At 39.3% G+C, this 13,882-nt stretch overlaps 1 protein-coding gene across 9 annotated transcripts in view; it reads left to right on the forward strand.

Annotated features, from left to right (window-relative positions):
- Positions 1-3,176, forward strand: part of OTOGL (otogelin like) — a 95,913-nt gene extending 92,737 nt beyond the window's left edge. For all 9 annotated transcript variants that reach the window (XM_049791962.1, XM_049791966.1, XM_049791967.1 and 6 more), the window contains 2 exons: positions 231-310; positions 2,880-3,176. In XM_049791962.1, the coding sequence (XP_049647919.1) occupies positions 231-310; positions 2,880-3,080 (281 nt within the window). In that variant the 3' untranslated portion in view covers positions 3,081-3,176. The remainder of the gene's footprint in view (positions 1-230; positions 311-2,879) is intronic.
- The last annotated feature ends 10,706 nt before the right edge of the window (positions 3,177-13,882 follow it).

Here is a 13,882-nt window from a genome sequence, read left to right on the forward strand (position 1 = left end):
GCCTCATACGAATCCAACTATAAAATCGATAGTTTTGCACAGGAAGTATTTATTAATATTTGAGATTTTTTTCTAAAAAATTATTTAATTATGGAAATAATAGTTTCAATGTGTACATTATTGAAAACAAAGTATAATTATTAAAATTATTGTAATAGTTTCACATTTTTAGTAGCAAATACAGTACAAAAAGTGTATTGATTAAATATGCATTTTCTGTATTTTATCAGGCAAAAAGGAAGAAAGGATTTGCCAGAAAATGACAATCAGGACAACCATAAGGAAAAATGACTGTATAAGTCAAAGCCCGGTAAGCATAAAAGACCTGTGTTTGGTGCTGGTCCTATGGCATAACAAATCAAGTATTAAGAAGTGGGTTATAGCTATCAACAAGCAACAAAAAATGCTGCTATCTTCTCAAAAGCAGACCTTTGACCCTAGGAATGTTATCCTACTTGTAAATGGAGTAAAATTAGCTGTTCCTATGGCTGAAAGACTGAGCCCTCCTACCTGAAAAAACATCTGGCTTCAAATGAAAAGTACACAGCAGAATTGCTTGTAACTAACAAAGGCATTGAACTCTTCACCATGAAATAGCATCCCACTCTAGAAGAGGAGTAGAAATGCTTCCACTGAGGATGTGATGGAAACACTGCTGCATTCCTCTTTGAAGACCTTTACTCTCTGGGTATCTTCTCCTCCACATAGCATATGTCTCCATATCATAAATTCATGATCCCATTTATTTATGGGCCTACTTAAGACATCTTATTTCTCAGCTTTGGTGTAGCCCCATCTACAAAACCCAGGACATGTCTGAGAGGCAAATGTGCTTCTCACGTAGCACTTAAAAGAGAAGCAACCCACACAATATCTCGAGAACTCCAAAAGGCCTCTGGTAAGAGTCTGTTGAAGAACCTAAACAGTCATAAGGGAAGAGGCAAAATATCATCACAGATTGAAAGCTGAGCAGTTTAATGTCCATCCTGATAGAAGGTCAACAGTGACACGCCCAAAATTTAATAGAAGTAAGAGTGTGTGGTGTATTTATTTCATTTTAGAAGAAGGGTTGGTAATGAGGGAGTATAAATATGCAGATGAAATTACAGTTTTTTGCCATAGTTAAGAGGAGAGAAGAGTGTGGAGAGCTTCACAGTTACTTCAACAGCCTAGGTTAAGGGACAGCAATATGACAAAATAAAGACATAGTATTGACTAAAGCAAAGAAAATAAAACAGAAAGATTTAGTCAAACCTGATAGGTTTTTCAGCTAGCTGAAAAGGACCTTGCCCTTGCATCCAGTTCTGTGAAAACCTCTGTTAAATGCTCTCCTGCGGACAGAAAGGCTAACTAAGAGTTATGACACTTAGGGAATAGGATGGGGCGTGGAAACAAACTCATTCTAGTGTCTCTTAGGAGTCAATGGTGCATTACTATTGAGGGTGCACTGTGCAGTTATGGTCCCTCTACATTGCTGCAGAACTAGAGAGGGTTCAGAGAGGAGCAAAGAGAATGTTGGCCAGGTCATTCCATGAAAGCCTTCCTTTTTATGACTTTCTACTGTAGATTCTTTATCTTTCCTTCCCCCTCTACCCACCTTCCAAACAGACCTACCCCCATCCCACCTCCATCCATATTACAACCCCCTTTACCCAGTACCTTCTTGTTCCCCATTTCCTTGATGGTTGCCAACCCTTCCCACAGTCCAGACTCCCTTCACCCAGAAGTACCTCCAGATTTTCATGTCCTCAAAATCTCTATTCATATCCTTAGCTCCACTTCCTTTCCTCTCCAGCTCCACCACTGCAAAACCCCTGGCAATCTATTTCAATCCCGTGATTTTGGTCCATCAAATGGCAGCATCTACTGTGGTTGGTTTGGAACCGCATACATGGTTTTGGGCCAGATTAATGCTGTCAAACTGTGGATAGGGCTGACTATGGTTACATTTAATTAATTAATAACTGAGATTATTAGTGCTTAGGACAAGGTCTTATTTCAGGAAAGCTGTACGAGTAACCTTTTGGTCCAATTTGTTTTGGATATGGCCCATTTGTTCACAGGCTGTTTGGAAGGGAGTGGATCACAGCATCTTTTATACTCCTCAGTTGCATAAGAAATCAGATTTAAAACTATCACAGAAGGAACTAGATCTAGTATGGCTGTTCTCAATTTCCCAGCATATCAACTCCATTTAAGTTTTAATTAAAAAGTATCAATTTCTTTTCTGTCAAGAGTATCAGCTAAAAAGACTCTTCACACAATGTAATAGTGAGAAAAAGCTTTGCTCTGCTGAAGTCTAGAGCACAAATAATTTTATAGCCAGTCTCTGCCCTTGCTGGTTTGTTACTGCATCTACTTTTTAGATATATTTGTTACAGTGATAACACAGCTAATATTGGTGTGCCCTCAGTCACAAGCAGTATGAATAAGAAAGGGAGAGGCTTTTGCACTGATATGCTTTTCCTCTTGAACCTTCAAGGAGAATGATAGACCTTTCTTTGTTTTGCTTAGAAGAATTTAACTTTTCAGCAGTGAACATGAAAAGAACATGAATTTAGCTGTGCTGTTTTGAAGTTATTAATTTGTAAACTAGGGATTCGATTTTGGTATCCACAGCACAACATTTTGCTCAAGGTTAAGACACAATACATGATTAAACAACCCAAAAAAGTTTAATTTTAAAAAAAAATTAAAATGTGTCTACACTTAGAATGAATGAATCTTAGGAGATCAAATAATTTTCAAGACTGGAGTCTTAACATTTTCTCTTACATTTTCAAATGTAAAAATGGGTTTTAATCACAAAGAAATTTGAAATGTAATATCTTTATAATGAAATATGAGATGTCTAATTTCAGTTCTTATTTTGCTCATAGATAAATGTGGCTTCTTGTGATGGAAAATGCCCATCTGCAACAATTTTCAATGTCAATATTGACAGCCATTTAAGATTCTGTAAATGTTGTCGAGAAAATGGAACACGTAACCTGACTGTGCCACTACGCTGCTCAGGAAATGGCACTGAAATTATGTACGTCATTCAAGAGCCTATAGACTGCTCATGCCAATGGAACTGAACATTACTGTGGATATGATTTAATCTGAAGAATTAAAATGAGTTTCCTTTCACCAGACTCTATTTTTTGACCTTGGATGGCTATAGTACTCTGCGGGGGGGGGGGGGGGGGGGGGGGGGGGCGGGGAAAGTCCTCAATTATGCTTTATAATGTAACTTTTCCCAAATTTGGTGAAGATGTTGTTGTTCATTGTTCTGCAAATTTTCTTTTTAAATATTGGCACGTGTAGAGAGAAAAACATAAATTCTTTTGAACAAGGTATAATTTAGCCATCATTTATTTCTACTCAGTGGCTTTCTGATGAGCTTTTGAAAGCTGGTTAATGTCTGTGCTTCCAGTGTTTTAAAATTTTGGATTGTGGCTACCTATCAAAGTTCAGAATTTAACAGTGGTTCTTTTCCTTTTACTTGGAAACTTCCAGTTGAGAACCATCACTGGTCCCATGTTTAAATGGGAAAGAAGCATACTGGGGTTTTGAGAGTGACTGAATTAACATATTAAAAAAATATTGGGTTCAACTGAAACATTTTTTGTCTTGCTGAAAAGTTTATCTTTTGTCCATTAAGCTGTTGCCAATGTCTGGACTCTGCTTACACTGTAAGTCACTGAGAAACACCACGACCATGGTCTGTAAGTAACTGTAGTAAATCTCCAGAGCATATAGTAAAATCATGATAATGTCTTTAAACCTTAAACATTTATTTAATTTTTATATATATTATAAATATGAAGCATGACTAAGCAAAGGCTGAAGAGTTCAAACGTTGTGCCTTTATTAAAAGTATCTAAAAGCTGTTTCTAATATGAAGGATTCTATTTTAAATCCAGTTTTCAGTTTTCACAACTAAGAAATTGGCTGTCTACTGTTAGCTGTAGTATAAGATATTATATGTGTATATATATATTTATTAAAAAACCAGGATACTGCACATTTTAACTATTCACATAGTGGGTTTCTTCCTTTGTTTTCCAGTTTGAAGATTTGTGTTCGGTGTATTTTTATGCAATACATAAAAATTGTTTGCTTTTTTTAAATATTGAGATTTGGACTATTGATTGAATTTAGGATGCATAATTTTTGAGTCCAGGAAAACAAAATCCAGGTAAAAGATACGTTTTAAAGGGCTTAGGTGAGCTATTCATGTTCAATCAGGCTGTGAATGTGCATGATTCAGCACCTTAAGCTGAATATACTCTCCCTTTTATTAAACATCCTACATAATCTTATCTTAAAATCTAAGAATAGGATTTTAGGCTTGTTTTTAGAAGATTACTTTGATTTACAAACTCACTGAATGAAACTTGTTTAAATGATGTCAGTATTTTCCTTATCATGGAAACTGTTTCAGAATTAAAATTCTTGTCTGAAAGTCTGAAAACATTTTGACACAGTTTTTATTTCAGGCTGTCATCATTTAATTACAAAAAGGTTGGATTATCACATTGGTTTATACAATGAAAAATAAGCAACATAAAATTAAAAAACCTTAAAATTCAAGGCTATTTTGCTACTTTGTGTGACAAATCCTTAAACATTTGCCGTATTCAGTTTGAAGGCTTGTAAAGAAAAATAGCATATACAGTGAAATCTGTCTTTACTAACAAGAATGTAGTCTACTCATCCATCTCCTTAAAAATAGTGACTTGGTTTAAAAATTAAAGAACAATCCAGTGTATTATTACTGAAATATTTAACCACTATAAAGAAATAGTGATCACCTAGCAATCAAAATAAAGTGCTGTTTTGAGAAAGCATATGCTTCATTTGCACGTTTTTATGATTTGTATGGCAGATATTTCAAGTCGTGTTATGTACTAGGGCCTAGAACCAAAATATTCTCTGATATTGCTGCCAGAATTTGTGTACAGAAACTTTTCATGCAGGCCAGAAATGGAAATTAAATCACAGGTAGAGCCGTAAAGTTTGTGTACTCACGCAGCAAATTAAAAGGACAACTTTTAAAAGAAAAATTCATCCTTAGGGCCTTTTGATTTATTAACATAGAGATAGGAATCCTATATTTGCATCAAGAGAGTTTGGCCCAAAACTTCTTAATGGATTTAGCATTTTGATAAATTACCCAAAGAAGCTCCTACAAGATAGCATTTTTCCATATAATGACAAACACTTGATGTGTTTTGATTGAACAGCTGTGCTTTTTATAAGCAATGTGCTTTCCAGAGATTTAGAACTGCATTTGTAATTAAAGAGAAATTAATAAACATTATTTTGCAGAATGATAATAAATCAGTGTTGATGCAATTAATTTACCTGTGCCACTAAAGATGAACAATAATGCAAAATCTTAGACAAACCTGGAAATTATAAAAGCAGTTATGCTTAAAATTAACTCCATGATAACCTGTAATAGGAAAAATGGTATTAAAAGATTTTTTTCCCACTCACCCAGCTTGGTTTTTTAAGTGCAACAATCAGTAGGAACTGTGTCGGGATCCTCCCTGAAGACTACAGCAAAATCTTACATCTTCGGTGGGGCTGGGTATGCTCTAAGATTGCCTTTCATTTGACAATTAAACTTCAAATTCAGGCTGCTTTGGCCTGGTCAGAAAGTGAACACCTATTAAAACTTGTGAACCATTTTCTGGACAGCCATCCCACCCCCATTACCTCCATGAAGGTGACATTGGCATAACGTGGTACGTTTTATACAGTGTGAACTAGCCCTTGCAGGCCTTGCAATGGATAGAAGGTTTGAATGAGCCTGCAGTGTGGCAGGACTGTTCTGCTCCAAATATTTCCTCCGTCTGTATCTTAAATATAAATGTAGATGGAGTCTGTGGTTCTGTCTCAGTTTCCTCATCTCTCTTCAACTGCATTCCTGCCTCAACCCCCAGCCTCAAATTGCATGTAACTCTATTTGCGCAGGCATCTTCTGAGCTGCTTTGGAAAGCTGATCCAACTCAAACCTAACTTAGTTAAATACCAAAATTAATTAGTTTGTTTATTATTGACTAAAAGAGCTTTAATACCCACAGAGTACCCTCCCCTGAAACCAAGACTCGAGTAATTTCTACTCCCCTAAAAGAAAGGCTGGGAATGCACGCCTCTCTCAAACTCCCACGCTGCCACTGGAAAATGCGAGGAACTGGGGAGAAGCTGCGTGCACGGCCGAGTGCAGGCCTTACGCTGCGATCCTGCCGTGCCCCGGCATCTCCCCCATTCATAGCTGGTTGCACTGGTCCTTTGCTCCTATGTTTCCGTTGCTCTGTTCTCCTCCTTGCACTTGCAAAAGGAATTCCACAATATAAAGGCTTACCCATAAAACAATGCAGATTTTTTTTTTTTTTTTAGGGATTAATCTAAATCTATCTCTATACTTAGAATCAGATTGTAACGGAACATGCCTCTATAAAATAGTAAGGCTTTGGCTGTGTTATTTATTTATAATATTTGACTTCTATAATTCCATTGCCTTATTACCAGGTCATTTGTTAAGACCAATTCTTGCCCCAATATGCAACTGGAATTTAAGGCATGGCTTTTAATAGTGGGTTTAAGCCACTTACTGTGTGTTTTCATTAATAAAATCCAAGACCTACAGTACAGCTATACAGGCAGTATATTCTCATTTTTAGCTAGCCAAATCTTTATACTAAAAATCAACAGTAAAACTTAATACATACATTTGCATGATTTATTACTTTCCACATTGTAGGCGGAGGTCTTCCAAAATACATGCACCTGTGTATTGGTGAAAAAGCTATTTGCACTGAGGTCTTCGTTACTAGTTTCTTTTGAGAACAGGATCAGGCCTGAAGTATGGTGTTTGAACGTAGTTACAAGCCACAAAATATACTCAAAGGTGGAGGTGTTTACAAGAACACACTCCAGGGTGACAAACGGTCACTGTGCTGTTCACCGTGCTTAAGCAGTCACAAATCCCACTTCAGACGTGGCTCCTGTCCAATATGTCCTCCCTTTCTTTTACACTCCGTTTTTCCTGACACAAATTCAATTTCTTTCTCTCAACCTTCTGCACTGCTGATGAACTCAGATTATAGAGCCTGGTTTTTTTTGGTTTTTTGGTTTTTTTTTTTGATTATGCATTGGTTCTGTATAGTTCTTTCTATCTTTTTTTCTTCCATCTCTCCTTTTATAAGAATTTACAGGACATCCAATTTAAATATTACAGAGGTTCACCTTTGTGTAAAAACTGACTGCCAAATAAATGTGTAGGTACCAATCAGGAATACTGTGGCAGTGGGAAACACCAACTTGAACCAATTTTTTCAAGTTCTGTCCCACCAAATCCTTTTCTAGAGGTTACCTTGAGGTTATGCTGCTGGTGTAATCATGTATGGGTGTATGTCCTATGGAAAAATCCCACAGGCATGTGTTCTAGTACAGGGGACAAAACATACATGAGTTGTCACACATAACTATATAGACCATAGGTCATCATACGCCTATTGAAATCAGTGGTAAAAGATTCTCAAAGATCAGAGATTTGATAATCTCACTCAAAGGAGATAGTCTGAAAAAAATATATCTGTAGGTGCTACTTTTACAAGTAGTTTTTGTATGAAGACTGGGGGAACTTGAAGAGCTTCTGTACTGATGTTGCATTCTGGAAAAGTGCAATTGTTAATGATGTTAAAAGTTAATCACTAGAAATGCTGAATAAAAGGAAACTGGTTATGTTTTGGGGAGTGTTCTTTTGATTAAGGTGGAATGTGCCATGCACACTTAATTTAATGAGGTTAAAAAAGAGAGGGCTCCTGCTGTTGTCTTGAAAATTGCCCCGTTAATAAAGCCTCCCTTAGAGCTTGGTGATTACAAAGTTCTCTGGAAAAAAAATTAGTATGTCTGCTTTGTAAAACAGCTGAATAGGCAGCAGCTTACTTTTGGCATTGATAGCTAAAATAGCATTCAGGCGACACCCCCACCTGTGCTCTCTATGTGTGTGTTTCTCAGAGAGAGACTGACTCAGTGTTCTGAGATCAGGTGTTTCATTGCAGCAGCTTTTGATTTGCTACATCTGCCTCTGAGCCTGGGTAACATAAAAGCTCCAAAATGGTATTTTTTTCTGGTGAGATTAAGCCTGCCTTGTTTACTAGAAGTTCTAAATAAAGGCCTAATTAAAAAATGTATTCCTTATTTCACGATTCAAAGTTCAGTTGGGTACAGATTTGGGGAAAAATGGGGAACAACCCACTGATCAACAAGATACTATCTCAAGACAGGAATAATATATTATGCGATGATAGCACCTAAGAAAATACACAGTAAATAATATGACTGTTGCTCATTTTTATGGTACATGTATACAGTGGCACTAATTTGTATTTATTCTAGAATTACTTTGTCTGGAAATAATTGGTAAACAATTTTTATCGGCTTACTAAACTGATTTAATTTCAAAGAGCACAGTGGAAAACTAATTTTCTATTAAAAAGGTTAATTTGGGGAAGGTTAGGGCACTGGGAATTTTATCAAGGTAAGTTTACCTCTGAATTCACCACTTCAGATCTGGCCAAAGGTAGACATCACCCAAAGTTTTTGTCTGAGCCGAGTTCTTGTTCAGTAGCCTTTGGGAAATAAATCAGCGGTCCTACTGTTACGTATTCTCGTCTGTTCTTTGTTTATAGATGCTTGCACTGGTAACTTTGTGTGGGACCTCTGTACAGAGACCAGCAGTTTGATAAGGAGAATCAGGAATTTTGCCCCAAGGAGAAAGATAAATGAGGATCTTTGCAGCGGCTCCAGCAGCAAGACAATGTCAGTGTCTGTTCCTCCTCTGGGGCTAACCTCCGTGTTTTACAGTAGGGATACTCACTGGTGAAGAAACTGGTGTCACACCGGGGAGCAGATTGACTTAATTTCTGAGACCAACCTTACTCCTAAGCGGTCTGATTTAACCCTCTTCATATAAAATCTAGAAGGAAAACATGCCTGTTAAGAATCTATCTAGCTAGTTAAAGGATAGAAGGCAGTACTTCATGCTAGTTGCTTTGATGGTATTTGTCACTCATTCTTCCCAGAGACGTGCTCTGAAACTCTACGATGCCTAAGTGGAAAGCAAGTTAAAGCCAGTACTCCTGCGAGCAGCTTTCATATTTTGCACACGTGGCCTTACATGTAAAAAGAGTTGAGGAACATCTGCTTGCAGTGAATTGACGACGGGTCCACACTCCAGTACAGCTGGATAACAGAACCCTAAAATGGGTTCTTGGAGCTGACCAGACCATCACAAAGCACGACAGCTCCTCACACAAATGACCAGCCTACAGCCCCTCAAGCACCCCGTTTACCTCCTAAGCGTTTCCCTTCAGCCCGCTAATCGCAGGAGCAGTTCGGCTGTGACTTTCCATACACGTATACACCTCTCTTAACATCCCAGCTATTTTTAATTTTGACAAAGTCTTTGCGGCGCTGGGCTCTCGCCGGCGGCCCGGCGCCGCCTCAGGGCGGGCGGGAAGGCGGCGGGCCGCGCTGCGCCACCGCCCGCCCCTTCACCTCAGGAGGGGTCCGCCTCAGGGAGCGGGAAATAGGCGGGAAGCTCCGTGTTTGGTGCCCCGCGACGGCTCCGCTGGGGATGAGGGGACCCGGGGGGCCGGCAGCCGGGACCCCGCCTCACGGCGCTGCTCGTTGCCCGCCTCGACCCGCCCGGCAGCAGGCGAAAAGTCCAGAACGCACGGCGGCGGGGCGCGCTGGGGACGGAGAAAGCGAGGAGGGGGAGAGGAAAGCGGCCGGAGCGGAGGCCCCGCCGGCCGCAGGTGGGTGCCCGTCCCCTCCGGGGAAGGGGAGCGTCGTCTCCCCTCACGGGGAGAGCCCGTGGGGCGAGGGTGGCGGCCGTCCCGCTCCCGCCTCCCCGGCTGTGGGCTCCGCGGGGCAGCGCTGCCGCCCGCCCTTCCCCTGTCAGGCTGCGGGCTCTGCCGCCATGCGGGAGGCGCCGGCGGCGGCCGTCCGGGGCTTCTTGGTGCTGGAGGGGTTTCTCCCGGGAATTGCGTGCTGTGGTTGCTAACTAGAAGTTTGAGAAGTCCTCCAACAAGTAGGTTGTGTGCGAGTAAGGAGACTCGCAGGCTCCGCTTTTCGACTGAGAAGCAGGATTTGGTGTTTTCTGTAAGGGGTTTTAGACTTGCTCGTGCGGTTCCTGGTGCTGTACCGGTGTGCACCTGTCTTTCCGTGAGCAAATTTAACGGCAATTATCATTAACTTACACTGGTTATTTCTGTCAGACACTCTAACAAGACGTGTCGGTGGGTTCTGCAGGTTTGCTTAGGGCTTCCACGTAAAAGTGCTTTAAGGCTTTTTTGGAACAGTGACAAAGGGGCTTCTTGCTAGAAATGTGTGCTGTGGAAACCAACCAGAGTCTCTTGAGGAAAGTGTCAGGGGTTACACTGATTTCAATGAATTTTGATCCAGTAATCACTAGTAAAACTTAGAAAACCCTGGCGTTTTTTACACTGAGGGGTTTTTAAATGATTAATTAACAACAGGCACATCCACAGTTCAGTGAAGTTAAAGGACGGCCTTCTGCTGATCTCAGAAAACCTTATATGAGGCCTGGGAAGGGGCAGGGCTAGAGCAAAGACACAAATCTCAGGTGCACCATTGGCTGCTGCTGTATCTATGTGAAGTGTAAATATGCGTGTTAGTTTTTCTCGTGTCTTAGATATTCTGACACCATTTTGTTTTGAAGCTGTTGTGCTTCAAACACATAAGGGACGGTGGGACTATAACATTTCTTTCTCTATGGATCAGGCAATTCTTCTCCTGCTTTTATTAAACTATTTATTTAAGGTAAGAAAAATATTCCCTTTTCTTGAAGGTGGATAGATACTCAAATTGAATGTTGAAAATTGATGATTTGTGATTTGGACTGTTTTTTTTGTCATTGTAGCAGTCACAGTGCTGCTCAGTTACTGCTACTGAGCATTCCCAGTCTTCCTTCTATTTAAGTGGTTGGAAGATCTTTTGAGATCCTTAATCTGCTTTATTGCCTGCTGCTTCTTGTTTAATGTTGTTCCACAGAAGAAGTGAGAGATCCCAGTATCTTTAAGTCCTAAGCTAGCTCATATTGCTGTGTAAGTTGTCACCTTTTGGACACTGCAGAGACATGTATGGGGAAGCTGGAAATTCAAGGTCATTCTGGGACCCAGGGGTGTACTCTGGCTGTGCCTTTAGGAAGTGTACTTGTGCAAGAAGTATTTTACTTTCTGATCCAAAACGGCTGTTTGTGGGTTAGCCCTTTGTGTTTAATTTGACTGTTATTGAAAGAACGACATACGTAGGAACCACATGTGTCTTTCTGCTTCATTTTCTAGTACACTTTGCAGTAGTATAGTCCATATTTACCTATATTTAGTTTTTGTATGTGTAGTCTTGATTTTACACTTAGCTTAACATGCTTTGCAGCAAAGGTGATTTCAAAGCTGGCAATTACTGGTACAAATACCACTCCATTCATTTGGAGAAGAGAGCTGTGTATTTGGAGTGGCGAAATGTTGCTGTGGTACCCAGCCTCCTGGTATATTCCTTGAGAATATCCAGATAGTGTCCAGTTGCACTGGCCCATTTTGAGTTTGAGAACAAGTGCTTTTTTGCTTTTTGTGGGAGCCATCATGCAGCAGTCTGTGATCTGCCTAGTCAGGGAATTTTCCTGTCAGTTGCAGAGTAGTAGTTGAGAGTGCCTGGCTCTTAAGGATGGGGTGAAATAAAAACTTCAGTGAGTTCAGTATCATACCTCTAGCAGTGGCAATAAGCAGATCCTTGCGGAGGACTTTATAATAGCATAATATGAGAATTACCTATACTGTGTTAGTTTCCCACCATTTGCAGCTTAAGGACTTCTTGAGATGGATGTAGTTGCAGTGCATTTTGTAAGCTTCAGTGTATGAACTTGTCTGGCCACCTCTGAAGCCCATTGAACCTTTTAATACTCGTTTTAAGCTTTGTCAGAGAAATATTTATTTTGTGAAGAACTGCCTCTTGTTGTTTGATTTCAATCTGGAGCATACCGGCTACACTTCATCCTTCACAGTTCCTGTACTTGAAAAGAAAATGAAAACTCTGTCTCTGCTCACTTCTTCTGTCTGCTTAAGATTTTGTAGACCTCTGTTGTATTTCCCCTCAAGTGCCTCTTTTTTAGACTGGGAAGCCTACTTAAGTCATATATTGAGAAGTCGTTGATATCAGAAGTCAGTGTTTATTTGAGGTCTCCTGGCTGGTGTGTAGCTAGCCTGAAGATAGATTTGAACCTTAGGTCTTTGTGGTCAATTTAATTTATTTTTTTTTAAATTGCTGCAGTCTTTGGGTAAAGGCCTAAAAAGTACCAACAGGGTGCTGGTGACAAAAAGGGACATTCTAAATACCTCTTGTCACATACAAGCATGGTAAAATTTCTGTGTACACTTGAAAATTTAGTTCTTGTTTTTATGTCTAGAAATATGTATTTATGTACAATAAAATGGCATACAATATTGCTGATGGTGGAAAATTATTAAACATGGTTAATTCAATTATTGGCAAATATACATTTTTTTATTATCTTTAAGAGCAGATTTTCCTACCCTTTAGATTTTCTGGACTAGACTGTTTTCAGGCAATACAAGGCAGCTATACACCCATCAATTAAAAGCCTGCTACTTTTCCTGGAAAAGTGTTCCTTTAAACACTTTCGTGTATGCCATCAATATCAGTGTAGTATGTCAATTCAGGGGCTTCCAAGATGTGGTATGTACTGTCTTACAAAGGGTTTATAGAGGTTAAAGGTTTTATAAACTTTATAAAGTTTGTACTTTAAAAACTGTGATCTAAACTCTGCACATTAAGATCTTGATAGATTTATAGTTATGTTAGTTTTTCATTAGTTAAAGGAAGTTATCTTAAACCAAACTGAGTTCCAGAGTATGTTGTATTAAAAAATAAAGAAGAGCCGAGTGTTCTTGCTTTTTATGGTGCATTTTTTTGTGTGGTAGATTGCTTTACAGGACAACACAAAGTAATATAATAATAAAAGCCTTAACTTTTATTTTAGTGTGCTAGGGTTCCTATTTTATTTTTGGTTTGGATTGGTTTTTTTAACTACATTTTGAGTTCTTTGCTAAATGATGGCATTTCCTTATCGTCCCAATTCATAAAGAAATTAAAAATGGAACTTAAAAGACAGAACTGCAGTCTTTTAACAAATGTGATGTGATGGGGATTGGCATTACATGCCCCGATTTCTCTGAATTTCATAGGTGTGATTCAGGTTTCAATCCTGTTAGATAGAAGCAACCTGTAAGTTTCTGGTTCCAAATGAAATTCAAACACAGAAGGAACCTGCTTCTCTAGAGAGCTAAGCCAAAGTCCTTCAAAGGCAGGTACAGATATTAAAAAGCTAGTGTCAAAAATACAGAAGACTAGTGTCTAGAATGAGTTCACCTCTGTAAGAAGTTGAAATGCTGAACCAAGTTTGTAATGCCATGTCTAAATTGGATTGGTAGGGAGTTGTATAATAAATTATTTCTTTACCTCTTGAACGTTGCTGTTTCTGAGATATTTGGAAGCTGGGAAAGTGATGCCGGTAAAGTCTTTACCATGTAATGTGGGAATAAGACAGAGACCTCCAACTCCTGGACAGACACCTCCAACCCTGACTGACCGCTAACTGTAATTGCAATATGTACACTGCAAGTTAAATCTCTGACCTTGTTTCTAAAATGAAGACAGATTTCTCTTTTCCTAGTAGGGCATATTTGGGTCAACTGACATGGTTTGTCCATCTCTGGAGAGAGAAAGAAAAATAGAATATGTACCTGCAGAACTTGTTAAAAAATTATGAAGCCCCTGTGTG

Source organism: Accipiter gentilis, chromosome 34, assembly GCF_929443795.1.
Source record: "Accipiter gentilis chromosome 34, bAccGen1.1, whole genome shotgun sequence".
In the NCBI taxonomy this organism is placed as follows: Eukaryota; Metazoa; Chordata; class Aves; order Accipitriformes; family Accipitridae; genus Astur; species Astur gentilis.